Source organism: Catharus ustulatus, chromosome 21, assembly GCF_009819885.2.
Source record: "Catharus ustulatus isolate bCatUst1 chromosome 21, bCatUst1.pri.v2, whole genome shotgun sequence".
Taxonomy (NCBI): Eukaryota; Metazoa; Chordata; class Aves; order Passeriformes; family Turdidae; genus Catharus; species Catharus ustulatus.
The window spans coordinates 8,626,673-8,640,087 of NC_046241.1; the positions used below are offsets into that span (position 1 = coordinate 8,626,673).

The 13,415-nt window shown below is 55.9% G+C and overlaps 1 protein-coding gene across 2 annotated transcripts in view; it reads left to right on the forward strand.

The window, feature by feature from the left end:
* The first annotated feature begins 416 nt into the window (after nt 1-416).
* The window catches only part of NOTCH1 (notch receptor 1), a 39,929-nt gene continuing 26,930 nt past the window's right edge, over nt 417-13,415 (forward strand). Inside the window, exons 1-2 of one of the 2 annotated variants that reach the window (XM_033077577.1) lie at nt 417-535; nt 2,159-2,240. In XM_033077577.1, the coding sequence (XP_032933468.1) occupies nt 478-535; nt 2,159-2,240 (140 nt within the window). In that variant the 5' untranslated portion in view covers nt 417-477. The remainder of the gene's footprint in view (nt 536-2,158; nt 2,241-13,415) is intronic. The other variant, XM_033077578.2, reaches the window with a different exon arrangement.

Sequence of the window (13,415 nt, forward strand, 5' to 3'; positions counted from 1 at the left end):
CCTGCGGGGTTTGGGGGGCTGTAGGGGGAGGCTGCACCGCGGGTGTGGAGAGAAGGAGCTGATCCGTGCTTGCACTCGGGGACCTGCACCAGGGGTGTCCGGTGGCCGCACAGAGGGACCCCGAGTGGCACCGGAGGGGGGCTGCGGGGACCCTCGCTGGCGGGCAGGGGGTTCCCAGCGGCGGCCCCCGGGGCTGGGCAGGGAGGAGCGTCTCGTCCGTCCCGTCCCATCCCCTCCCGTCCCGTGGCGCCCGTCCCGCCCCGCACGGTCCCGGCCCGCCCCCCGCCGCCCGGCCCGGCCCGCCGGGGCTGAGCAGCCGCGGGAGGCGCCGCGTTCGGAGTCGCTGCGCTCGGGCGCGCTGTGCTTGGGGCTCCCGGCGGGGCGGCGCGGACCCGCACAGCCACCGGCTCCGGCTCGGCTCGGCTCGGCCGAGACCCCGCGGATCTATGCGGCTGTGAGCGGCGGGAGCAGAGCGGGATGGAGCGGCTCCTGGCGCCCGGCCTCCTGGTGCTCCTGCTGCCCGCCCTGACGCGAGGTGAGGGCCGCCGCCTCCACGGGCCCCGCACCGGCCGCCCCGCTGGAAGTTTGCCGGGAGCGGGAGCGGGGCCGGGCGCGGCGGGCAGCGCAGCCCAGCGGGGCGCGGCGGGCACCGGAGCCGGACAGCCTCGGGGGGAGATTCCCGTGGGAACCGGGACCGGAGCGCGGCGCCCTCGGGGAGGGGTCCGGGAGTGGGTTCCTCGTGGGAACCGGGGCTCGGTGCCGCGGGATGCGCAGGGACCGCGCTCGGCTCTAGAGGGAGAACCGGGGCCGGAACCGTGTTGGGAGAGCCGGGCTGAGCCCCGCGGGGGTGGCCGGAGCTCGGGGGAGCCGGGGCCGGAGCGGCGCGGGGGAAGCGCGGCTGAGCCCGGGGCTGAGCCCGGGATCGCTGCCCCCAAGGAGGCGCTCGGGGCCGCCGGGAGCCGCCGCTCGGTGCCCGGGGCTGCCGCGGGGAGCGGCGCTCGCTGCCGTCGGGGGAGCGGAGCTCGGTACCGGGGGAGCCGGGGCTCGGCCCGGCGGAGGGGCGCGCAGAGCGGCCGCGCTCCTGCTGCTGTTCTGCGAGAGCTTTTGACCGTTTTGCAAATTTTTTCTCGGTTTCCTGTTTCTTGAAAGCCGGGCCCCCCCGGGGCCCCCCCTCTGGGGCGGGTGCGGGTGGTTCGCCGCAAAGCGCTGGGCCACCGTCGGGGACAGCGGGTCGGGGCACGGGAAAAGAGCCCCTAAAGCGGCCGGGGGTGCGGGACGGAGTGGGGGACAGCCCATCCCGGGTGTCGGGACCCTGCAGTGCCCGGAGACCGAGCTAGGGGGGACAGCCCTGAGAGGATTTTGGGGAGCGAATGCAGCGGTGCTGCTCCCACAACAGCGCTGGGAGCCGTCGGAGGCAAAGTTTGCAGAAAGTTGTGGCCGGTCGGAGCTGCAGCATCCCTCTGGAGTGATCCCCAGCACCCCAGTTTGTGTGCAGCGGGGTGAGCCCGGGGCTCGGCACCCATCCAGGGCAGGATCTGGCTTGTGGCGGTGGCGGTGCGAAGCGGCAGTCGCTCAATGTGAAACTGCCCCGGCTGCACACGCGTGTCGCAGAACCAGATACCGTGAAGAGCGAGCGGGCAGAGAAGGGGAAGAGCGAGCCGGGGTGGAAATCGGAAGCGATTCTGGGTACTTTCAGCGAGTTGCTGTGGTAACTCTGCAGAATTTGGCTCTGAGGGCCAGACAATGAAACCTTTACTCATAGCAAGTTATGACGGGCGACTCATTTCGTTACCGAGCTCATGGCAACTAATGGGCCCCGGGCTGGATGTTTTTTCCCAAATGGCATTTGTCAATCAAGGGCCTGATCTGTGGTTTGTCTCTGTCAGTCCTCCTGGTGGAGGAGCAGGCACAGCCTACCCTCAAACCCACCCTGGGTTTATTTTTAGGTGAGCCTCAGCACAGGGGCCACACAGTCCCTGCCCCGTCCATCACCCTGGGAGTGAGAGCTGCTGGGTGCTGGACCCCACCTCACCAGGCTGGGCAGGGGCTCTGGGGGTCTCAGCGAGCCTGTCCCCAGCCCAGGTGACACCAGGGGATGCAGCCCCCCTGCTGCCACCAGGGCCCTGAGCTGTGGCTAATGCTGTCCCTCTGTTTGCAGGTTTACGGTGCTCGCAGCTTGCCGAATCCTGCCTCAACGGGGGCAAGTGTGAAACTTTTCCCAACGGGACCGAGGTGTGCCAGTAAGTATGGAGCAGCCAGAGGATTTTCATCTCCCCCGACCAAAGTTCTTGACATGCATGTTGACTTTGCTTTGAAGGCTCTGGATTTAATAGGGCAAGATGCGTTTTCTTTCCTTGAGTGGCAAGAATAACCTGCTTGTGTAGGAGTCACCGCGAGTTTGGCAGGATCGGGCTTTGTTCCTGGCTGGGTGGAAAAACATGGGCAAAGGGCCATGTTTTGCTGGTGTTAGCCTATGCAGACTGCCCTGCTGATGGAGCAGGAGGTAGGGCCAGCCCGCGGCGCTCCTTGGACCATCGGGGAGGGAGGCTGTCTGTCTGTCTGTCTGTCTGTTCTCCAGCTACTCCCTGCTGGCCCTGAAGCATCGCCTTTCAGTCCCTTGCACACTTAGGGTGACCAGTACATCTCCAATAAACACTGGAGGGAGGTTCCATGGCGTGGCTCTGGCTGCTGGAGCTGCCCCAGTGGTGTCCATGGGCTGATGAGGCATCGCCAGGGGAGCAGGGCACCTCCTCCTGCAGCCCTGCCAGTGCTGGTGCCAAGCTGTGGTCTAGCCTGGCGTTCCTGGTGGGACCTGGCACCCAGGCTGGGGCTTTCTCCAGGCTGATTGTGGGGAAACGGATGTGTAAAGCGTTGGGACTCTTTGAAGGACCAACCGACCCACCGCAGCGATGGCCGATTCACTCCAGGCTCCCAGGGAACAATAACCAAGAGAAATGAATAAGACTCCAGCTCCCTTTTTAAAACTATTCCATAAAAGAAATGTGAATGGGCAAGGCTCTGTTTTCCGGCCAGATTTCCCCTCTGCCTGTTGAACATGGCCTGAGCTGCGAGCAGGCGGGGAGACGTTCCCACCCACCCCAAATTTCCAAATAGGAAGTCCTCGGCGGAGGAACCTGAAGGCATTTCCAATCCCAACCTGTTGAATGGCAGTTTCCCTTGACAATGTGTGTTGCTTTTTTGCAAATCCGCCTGGGTGCCGTTACTCTGCCCAGTAGTCAGGCACCTCCCGCCCCCTTCTCCAAGCTGAGCCCCCCAACCCTTTGGTGCAAATAAATCAGCAAATCAATCAGGCACATGAGCAATTTAATGGACAAAGGCTGGGTCCCTTTGTGAGGCACTAATGAATGCACGCCACTTTTTTTTGCACAGAAGCCCTTACCAACGCTTGACGCTCTAAATCTTGTTTTCTTTCATTCAAAGAGCGACAGCTGGGATTCGGTCGAAATTCGGCAGCTATTGTTAAGGGAGGCAGATTAATGCTGTGTGACTAATCATGTATGGCTTCCCAGAATGCCCAACCCTCCACCCCCTCCCCAACCTTACACCCCTCCTTTTCCTTGTGGTCATTCTTTCCTTTTTTTCTTAAGTCTCTGCAACTCCTGATTTACATTTCATGTGCAGATGGTGATGGAATCTAATTAGGTCTGATGTGTGTGAGCTCTATTTGGAGAAGCCTCCAAAGTAGGCTCAGGGTGGGTTGTTTTTTATTTTTTTTTAAGAGAAAAAGTTAACTTTAAAGAAGTTCTTGGTTGCTGGCGGTGAATAACCACTTCTCTCTTGGCTGCAGATGCTTCATGAGTGTGAGTTATTTTTGAAGGGGCACAAGGTGTGTCCTGTGCAGGGTGATGAGGACAGATATTGGAGGTACAGCCAGACTGAAGGAGGTGCAGCTCCCCAAGTTACCTGATAGCAACTCACAATATCCTGGTTTTTCACTTTGTTTGAATATCTCTTGACGAGGAGCTTTGCTTCCAAGCTCCTTAAACAAAGCAGAGCCAAGAGCACAAGATACCAGACGCAGAAAAGCTTGGCACTGCCCTTTGGCGCCTGCGTGAAATGCACCATTTTGGCTGCTGGCCACATCTCTGCTCGGCCTGGCACTTAACAAAGTTTGGCCATAAAGCCCCTTTGTGCTGCCCCCACAAATCCAATTAGAAAGTGGAGTGAAATAAATAGCGTACGAGGGGGATGCTGCTCCAGAGGACGAGTGTCCCAGCGCTTGTGGCGGGACAGAGCTCGTTGGGTTACGTGGAGCCAGCTCTGATAACTCCAACCCCGGGTTATCAGCCCTGCTACGGAAAGGGAACCGCCAGCACGACACCAGGAGCTTTCTCTGCCTTTTATTATTTTACAGGGATAGTTTGTAAAGCTCCAGGTGCCTTATCTTGCTTTGTCCCTTTGCCAGGCGGCGCAGGGCACGCAGGGCTTTAATTGAATGGTGGGGACCAAGCGTTGGATTGGAGGGCTTGGGATAGGAGCGCCCTGATTAAGCTCCTTTGGAGCTGCTTTCCATCTTGGCAGGGTTATCCTGGTCTTTCAGCACAGGAAGAGCAGCAGCAGTAGTTTTGTGGGTCTTGCACTGACCCCAGCTGAAGGCTCTGGGTGTTTTTGTCCCAGAGATGGAGCTTCAAAAGGTCCAGGCTGGAGCTGGTGGCTGCTGCAGGGCTTGGTGTGAGGTTCCGTGGTGCTGGGCAGCTGTGGCATTCCAGAAAAGGCACTTAAAAAAAACCTCCACTTGCCTTGGACTAAGGCATTTTCCCAGACTAAATGAGAAGGTTTTTCCAAGAGGTCGTTTTTAACTTCTAGTGATAACTCCTAATTAGACTGTTGGATAACCCTGGTTTTGACTGGCATCCCTGCAAATGAGTCTGGCTGATTTTAGCTCCCTGTGCCATGTGACATTTATTCCCAGGACCTCCCTTGCTCTGCTAGTTAAAAGCAGATGGCACTGAAAGAGGGCTGAGCTTCCAGCCCTGCTCCACCAGCCTCTCACCATTAAAACCAGAGGAGCTGTGCCTGGGTTCTCTTGCTCAGAGAAGCAAAAAAGACGGTGGAGGGAAAAAATAAGTTAAATTAATCACTGGGCTTGTGCTGAAAAGGGGGAAAAGTCAGTTTGCTAAAGTACTTCCTCTGTTTATGAATCAGCACAGCGTTGTCCAGCCAGGGCAGTGGCTCCTGAGCTGGTGCCTTTGCCACCACCAGCTTCCACGGGCAGCGGGCCAGAAACATGGGAAGAAGCATTCTGAGGGGGACCATAGTGGGAAGAGGTGATTATTTTAGCTCAAAACTCTTTCAGGGGACAACCAGGAAGGCAGAGGAGTGATGTGAGCCCCGTGAGTTTCTGTGCCCTTCAAGTTATTCAGCTGCTCGGTCATTGTTATCTCATTGCAAAGGGCGGAAGTTTCCTTCTGGTTTGGTTTTTCTCATGTGCTTTAAACCCAACGTTATTTCCATGAAATAATAACAAAGAAAAAATGCAGTCTCGGTGCTGGAGAGGAAGAGGGTGGAGTGTTGAACAATCAACCAGAGGAAGCTCTTAAAGAAGTAGACGAGCCGTGATTCAGCCATGTTGAGAACTCTTGATGCTCTTTCAAGTTTGATCTCATTCTCGGAAAGAACAAGGTGGAAATGGGTAAGAGGGGAGATTAAAAATACCAAATGTCACCTGTTGCGGATTCCAGTGGAAGAGAAACTTAATCCCAGCTGCTGAGGTCATTGGGACAGCAGTGGGAGTTTTAGCTCTTGTCTAAAAGAATCTGTTTGTGTCTCTGCTCTCTGCAAGGTGTCTCGATGGTTATCAGGGTCTCAGGTGGTCCCACTCCTGCTCTGTGCCATTGGGATTTTATTGCTTGGGCTGAGGTGTTTTGCTTGGTTTTTCTCATGGCTTGGATACGTGGTTGTGACAAGGACATGGGATATGTTTGAGAGGAGATATCTCTGGAGGTCCCACAGCACAGATGAGCAGGAGAGATGGGGTGATGCAGAGGGGATCAGAAACTCACAGTGGTGTCCATCCCCTCAGGCTAGTGGGGCTGTTCCCCACCAGCTGCTCAAAGCTGTGTGCTCACAGAATGGTTTGGGTTGGAAAGAACCTTTAAAAGTCGTCTACAATGAGCAGGGGCATCTTCAATTTCTGTGGTCCTGTGGTGTGGAGCAGTGCACGGGGCTCTGCTCCCTGGGGCTGGAGGTCACTCCCTCCATGCTATAGGATATGTTTTATTCCACCAAAATCTCTTCCATCTCAACACCTGACTCGCTGTCTTCCTTCCTGCTGGCAGCCACAACACGTCCATTTGTTCCAGCTGATGCCTCACACCTGGCCTCCCCTCCCAGCCTGTTCTGGTTTGTTGTATGCAGCACGAGGCTGACACATATAAGTCACTGCAAGACCAGGCCATTCACCAATTAAGGGCTCGGACAACATAATCAGGAGGCAGTTAGCAAGTTTTAAAATAACATTGTTTAGAAATTAACCTGCTTTTTCCAGGCCTGGAGGTGTGGTGCCCCTCGTTTTGCTCGTGTTGGTCGGTGTCCCGAGTGGTGGCGGCGTGTGTACATGAGTGGAATGTGAAATTTATAGAGCATCAGCGTGTTTAACGAGGGAGTAGCCCCAGGGTGCACTTAGGGAGAGCTGGTGAGCTCTGGATCTGGATGGAGACTTCTCTGTGGTGAACATGCTGCCAGGTGAAGGGGTTGCACCATGTGGAAGAGTGGAAGAGCCTCTGGGGTATAACTTAACCCCCCATGGGAAAGCAAACCTGCTGTGGGGTCTTGGTTGAGTCCTGTCTTCTTCCCAGTGGCCAAAAAGGTGTTCAGGGTGCCCTGCTCCACTCAGGGCTGTGTGCAGCCATCCTTGAAGGACCTGCCAGGCTCCTTCTGCTGCCTGGGATGAGGCAGCACCAAGGGGCACTTGGGCTGCTCATTCCCTGAGCTGGGCTATTCCTGCAGCTCTGCTTTGTGTTCAGGGTTAGAAAGATCAGCAGTCTGGAGAAGTGATGCTTTGGGGTGATTCCACTTTCCTCCCAAATTGTTTTATCTCATTACATGGCACATGGTGCTGAGCCCCATGCCTGAAGGATGGTGCTGCATCCACCCATCCCAAGCTGTGCCTAAATCCCATTGATCCCTGATGCTGCCTTGCTGCATGGTGCCCCCATGAGTCTGGATTTGCTGCAGCCAGAGCTCTGGAATAAGGACAGAAGTGCTGCTCTGGTGTCAAGGGGAATGCTGGATTTTGATTTTTGGGTATCTGAATGTGGAGGCACCCAGGAGCAGAGCTCCTGTGTGTGATGCTGAGACACCAGGCTGCTGGTCCCAGTGACACCAGGCCATGGCAGCTCCCCAGGACACTTAGAGATGCTCACCTGGGAGCTCCCCAGTGTTTAACACCTGGGTCTGGCTGGTAGAGCAGCTCAGTGCTGCTTCCAGCTGAGCATCTGGCCAGGTGTGATGGTGCCTGTTCATACCTGGACATCCACATCTGGACTCTGCCTTCCTGTCATGCATGCCTGGTGGGTCAGGTCCTCTCCTGTCACCTCCTCCTGCTGGCACGTCCCCCATGGGCAGGGGCTGTGGTGCTGTGTCTTGGTATCTCGAGCAATTTGCTGGTGGTTAATAGGGTGATAATGGAACTGTGGAATAGTTTAGGTTGGAAGGGACCTTAAACATCTCATTCCACCCCTGCCATGGGCAGGGACACCTTCCACTAGCCCAGGTTGCTCCAAGCCCTGTCCAGCCTGGCCTTGGACACTTTCAGGGATGGAGCAGCCACAGCTTCTCAATGATGCTGGAGGTTCCCTTTGGTAAATGCAGTGCTTGGTGTGAGAATAAACCTCTGTGAGGTGTTGGGGATGGGAGAGGGATGTTTGGCTGGGCTATATGGGGAGATCTGTCCCCCAAAATAATGTTTTCAGTTGGAAGGAACCTGCAGGGATCATTGAGTCCAACTCATCCCTACCATCTCCTGTGCAGCAGAATTCATGCTGTGCTTCAAGCACACCCAAAATCTGTGTTGGGAATCACAGAATCACAGAAACCCCTGAGCTGGAAAAGACCCCCAAGGATCATTGAGTCCAGCTCTTGGCCCTGCCCAGAACAAGCCCAAAATCCCAGTGTGTGCCATGGGAGCAGGATGCTGGTGAGAAGCGAGCTCGGGGTGTGCCTCCCTCGCACAGCAGTAATTAATGTCTGCTTTAAGCTCTCACCCGTCACGTCCTCCCCTTCCCCCCATGGCAGCCTGGAGTTAATATTGGAAAAGCCAGTTAAACAGTTAATGTTTAGGCCATGGTTATTAGGCCCTTGCACATTTCCAGCAAAGGGAGCCGAGTCGCATTTTAATGGGAAACTTTCATGCTCAGTCAAGTTGCAAAAATTTATTTGCGCCAAAGTCATTTTCTTTTAACAAGTTTTCACCCTAATTCCCTTCCCCAAAACCCGAATTTAATGGTATTTATATGGGAAATGGATTTATTAAGTTTTAATGATGCTATAACGTTGCCCTTATTTAATAGAAGGGGCACCCTGCAGGCAAGTGGGCTGGTGGTGGTGGGCTGGGAGGGCTGGGTGCCACAGGGGCACCCAGGGGTGGGGATCCTCCTGCTCTGGGCTTGATTTAAAGTCACCATGGCTGAGAGTGGCAGTGCCAGCTTTGCCTCTACCCCCTGGGCTGTGCATGCTCTGTTGTCAGGGCTGAGTTTGGCATCCTGCTGCCACTCCTCCTCATCCTCAGTGGAGTGATGTGATGCTGCCTGTGCCTGTCACACCTGTCCTGAAAAGGAACTTTTGGCAAAGCTTTTGGCTTTGTCAGCTGCTCTGTCCCATGTCAGCAGGGTGGTGGGGACCCCAGGGGCTGGCTGTGGATTGAGCATTTGTGTGTGTCCCGTGGTTCATTTTAAGGAATTTTCTGCTGTCAACAAGCAGCCGTGGAGGAAACCATGTCCCCATCACTCCTGCCCTGCTGGAGCATCCCTGCTTGGGGGGGACCAGGAGGAGACCCTCCCAAAGGCCCTCCTGGATGGTTAACCCATGGAATGCAGCAGGTGGAGGAATGTGGCTGTCCTCTGGGATCCATCCTCTGGGATCCATCCTCTGGGATCCATCCTCCGGGATGTGCAGCTTTGGGGCGGGCTGGGAGAGTGACCCCACAGGGGAGCAGCCCAAGAGGAGGGGGGTCTGTCCCCGGCCCCCAGCCCCTATTAAAATGTTAGACACAGACCTCCAAGTCAAAAGGCAGGGCGACAGACGGCCCTTTCACAGGGCCTGCTGCTCCCCACAAAAGGGGGGTTTCCAGGGGAGGGGGGCAGGAATGCAGCCTGCGGCCGGAGGGCAGAGCCGCCACCATTGTCCCCGCTCCCTCGGCGAGGGCGTCATGTTGACACAGGGATTTCTGCCGGCAAAAGGTGTCGGAGGCAGAGGTTTCCCTCCCTCTCTCGCCGTTTCCTTGGTTAGACTCAGCAGCAGCAGAAATCGCGGGATGCAGATCCCAGGAGCTCACACCCGTCTGCGCCTCAGATGGTTTCCAAGTGGGCAGGAGTTTTGTTGTTGATAGCTGGTTTTGGGAGTTTTGCTTGCAAAAAAGGGAGACCAGCAGCTGAATGGGTATGAGGTTGAGAGGAGCTGGATCCATCCCTGTCTGGCACCTTTGCCCAGTCCCCATCCCGCTGAAACATCCCCAGCAGGAATTCCTCTGGATTTCAGCTGGCTTTGTGCCACAGGGCACCCGTGTGCTCTGCAAAACCCCCCTCTCCTCCTTGTTTATAAATATCAGGGCTAAATTTAGCTTGTTTAAACTTTTGGTGGCTGCTCAGATCCTAATCGTGGGTTTTAAGTTCAGGATTAGACGAGTGGGATGGTGGGGTCACGAGTGGGAGTTTTCCATATTTGGCTCTGGGGCAGAGCGGTGTTTAGCCAAAACTTGGTTTGGGGGGAAAGGGGAGAGAAGAAGGAGTCCATCATCACTCAGTGAGGTGGTGACACTGAGGCTGTGTGTGTGCCAGAGCTCTGAGAGCACAGCAGAGCGAATTCAACCTGCATGGGCAGCAAGTGCTGGAGGAAAACCAGGAGTTACCCCAAAAGGGGTGTGGAGGGAAGGGTGACCACAGGCACCAGAAATGCTGGGCTGGCAGGCAGCCTGTGGAGGTGGAAATTCCTTATCTCCCCCAAATTCTGACTTTTTCTTCTGTTTCATTAAAGAATGAAACATTTTCAGAGGGCAGGAGCGGGGAGTGTTCTCAGGTGCCACAGGTGTCTGATGGACACTGTGGGTGTTTGTTGGGGAAGGAAAGTCCCCAGGAAAGTCATGGGGTGGGTGATGGGACCATGTGCCAGCCTGTGTTCCCTGGGGATCCTCTGCTGGAAGCACATCCTTTGTGGTCACCCCATCAAGAGAAGGAGCAGGGTGAGCAGAGTGAGCTGGGCTCCCACAAACAATGGGGCTGTGCAGCTTTACACCAGCAGAGGATATAAAAAACATCGACTGGGGAAAACAAATATTTCATAGCAGCCATTGTCGAGGGTGGGAATGAGGCGAGTTTTGTCTTGGGCTCTTCCTTCGACATCTTTCATGTTTGTTGTGAATGAAGCTGCATTGAAAGGCAGCTCCTTCCCAGGTAGCCAGTTAGCACCCTGAATAGCCTGCCCACTCTGCTTAGTAATGGGATTATATTGTTTTTCATTACAATGGAAACTTTGATTCCCAAACTGTCCTGACTAATGTCTGCTTAAGAAACAAAGCCATTTTTTTCCTTCATAGGAGGAACAGGGCTCTAGCATGTTTTTTCCCCCACTCTTGTCCACAAGTATATCCAGCTTTGGGAATTCCTTTAGTTTCTCTCCAGATGAAAGTCTGGATCTTAAAATCTCAATTAGATGACTTGGGCTAGGTCAAAAATGAAATGGAACAAGGAAAAAAAAAAAAACACATCAAAGACTCGGGATTGCAGTTTGCTTTTTTAATTAAACAAGAATGGAGATCTGCTCTTGCTTTATTAACCTGATGTCACTTGGAGTAACCTGCTGCTTTGCCAACCACCTCCCTGTGTGAAACTCTGCTTTTTTCCCAGGCTGGTGTCCCAGAGTGTTTAATAAAGCAGGACCTGGATGAGACTTCTTTAAAAACCACCACTGAGGTCTTGTGCTGGGTTTTGGTACCGGCAGCTCCCTCCCTGCTGGAGGTTTCTGTGGGGCTGTGCTGGCGCCGGGGCAGCTTTAGGGTGCCCCACATGGGTGAGGGCAGCTCTGCCTTCACGCCTTGGGAGCTGTGGTGAAGCCTTTGGTTTCTTAAAAGAGCCAGGAACCACTGAGCAAAGTGAGGTGTGGTGAGCCTGGCCATGCCAGCTGCCACAGGGGGCTCAAGCAGCCCCCCAGCCTCTGGCTGCCAGGAACAGGGAGCACTCACAGCCCCATGTGCTGCAGGGAAGTCAGGACAGCATCCAAAAGCATTCCTCATCTCCCTGTGCTCCTTTCCCTCTGTGTGCTCCTGGTGATGCTGGGTGAGGAGGAGGGGGCAGAGGGCAGGGTCCTGGGCTCTGATTCCCCAGCAGGATCGTTTTCCAGACCTCCCTGCCTTCCCCTGGCTCCAGAGTGTGCTCCTGTGTCAGCAGGGTGTTTCCAAGGCATCCTGGAGACTGGAGCAGCACCTGTTGCTCCATGCATCACAAGAGGGATTCTTGGGGAGGCAGTGGAATGAGAATGAGTGGAATAAGATGGAGTGAGAAGCAGATTTCTTCTCTCAGGGACATGGAGACATATCCCCAAGCACTGGCCTTTTTCTCTGGTCAGATTGGAGCCAGGGGAGATCAGGATTCCCTGGGCTGGCAGTGAGCAAACGTGTCTTACGGGGAAGGGTGTAACCAGGAGAGAGCTGGGGTGTTGCTCCCAGGCTGTGCCAGGCAGGGAGCCACTGGCACAACTGGAAAGGTGACTCTTGTCTGATGGAAAGCAGGCTCCCTGCTGCCTGGGCTGCAGCTGCTGGGGTGCAGGGGAAGGTGTGGGGCAGCAGGTTGGGTTCCTGTTGTAGGTTGGGTTCCTGTTGTAGGTTGGGTTCCTGTTGTCAGCCCCAGTGTGACGGTTACCCCGAGAGGTGAGGGGACAGCGGGCTAGGGCTGTGTCACTCTGCACCTGGCAGCAGCCTGCAGTGGCTCTGGGCTGTGCTGCAGCTAAGGGAGGCTCTCCTGCAGGCTGTTTCTCCTTCCCTCAGCTGTTGCCAGCAAACATGTGAAATCTGAGTGTCCTGCTCACGTTCGGCCACTTGCTTTGCTCCATGGGGTCCCAACCACGCTGGCACAGCCACCCACAGGTCACAGAGCACATTTGCTGCTGCACAGGGCTCTGGGGGTGTGAAGATCCCTTGGGGGGACCCTTTGCACCACTCAAGGTCACAGCTGTGGTCCTGAACCTTCTCTGTGCTGGGGTGGCTGAGACTCTGAGGTGGCTGTTCCAAGCCACAGGTCCCACAGAGCAGAGAATGGCTCAGCCTGTTGGGTGGTGGGAGACCCTACACCCAGCACCAGGGAGTGTCCTGGTCCCACTGGTCTCAAAGTGCCCCCAAAATGGTGCTGGAGTAAAGACCTGAGGCTGCTCTGCTCAGCTTTCCCACGCTGCTCATACCTTGGGGAAAACAACCACGGCCGTTGATGCTTCCAGCAGTTGAGGGTGAGGAAGAGGTTAGGTGATAGCAGAGCTGATAAGAGGCAGCCTGGATGTGGGGCCAGGGGCCAGGATGGGGCTCCCTGCCAGCCCCTTGTCCCCTCCATGGGGTGGGCATGGGGGACACCTGGTTTACACCTGGCTTCCACTTTGCTTGTTGGGTTTTTTGGTACATTTGAAGCCCAGAGTGGGTTTCACCTCCAGCTCGGGGTCCCTTGGGAGGACCAGGCAGGGGAGCAGTGGGTGGTGTGAGCTGAGGGGTGATGCAGGCTGAGCCCCCACATGCAGGACATCCCCCTGCTGTGCTGGTGCATCCCCAGTTTGAACAAAGCCCCCGTGCGGGGCTGCGGGAGCGCCCGGGTGTCATCTGTGCCGGCCGTGGCAGATGGCAGCTTAGTGCAGAAAGGAAAACATTAGTCTTGGGTCAGAGGTCACAGAAACATCTGCCTCGGGATGCTTTCAGTGCCCGCATTGCTGAGGAGGGACAAAACCTGTTGCTGGTGGCTCGGAGGAAAAGCAGGGACAGAGTGAACAAAGGGCTGGCAGCACCAGAGCACGCACGGGGAGCACCCAGAGCAGAACCCACAGGCTGGGGAGCATCACAAATCACAAATCACAGGGGTGGGCACCCCAACTCTGCCAGCCAGAGGGGCTGGAAGCTGTGGTTAGCAGCTAGCAGAGGTGAGCAGCAGCTCTGATACTCCTGCAGCTCATTCAATTTTGGTTATGTGATCTGCTGAGCTCTCCTG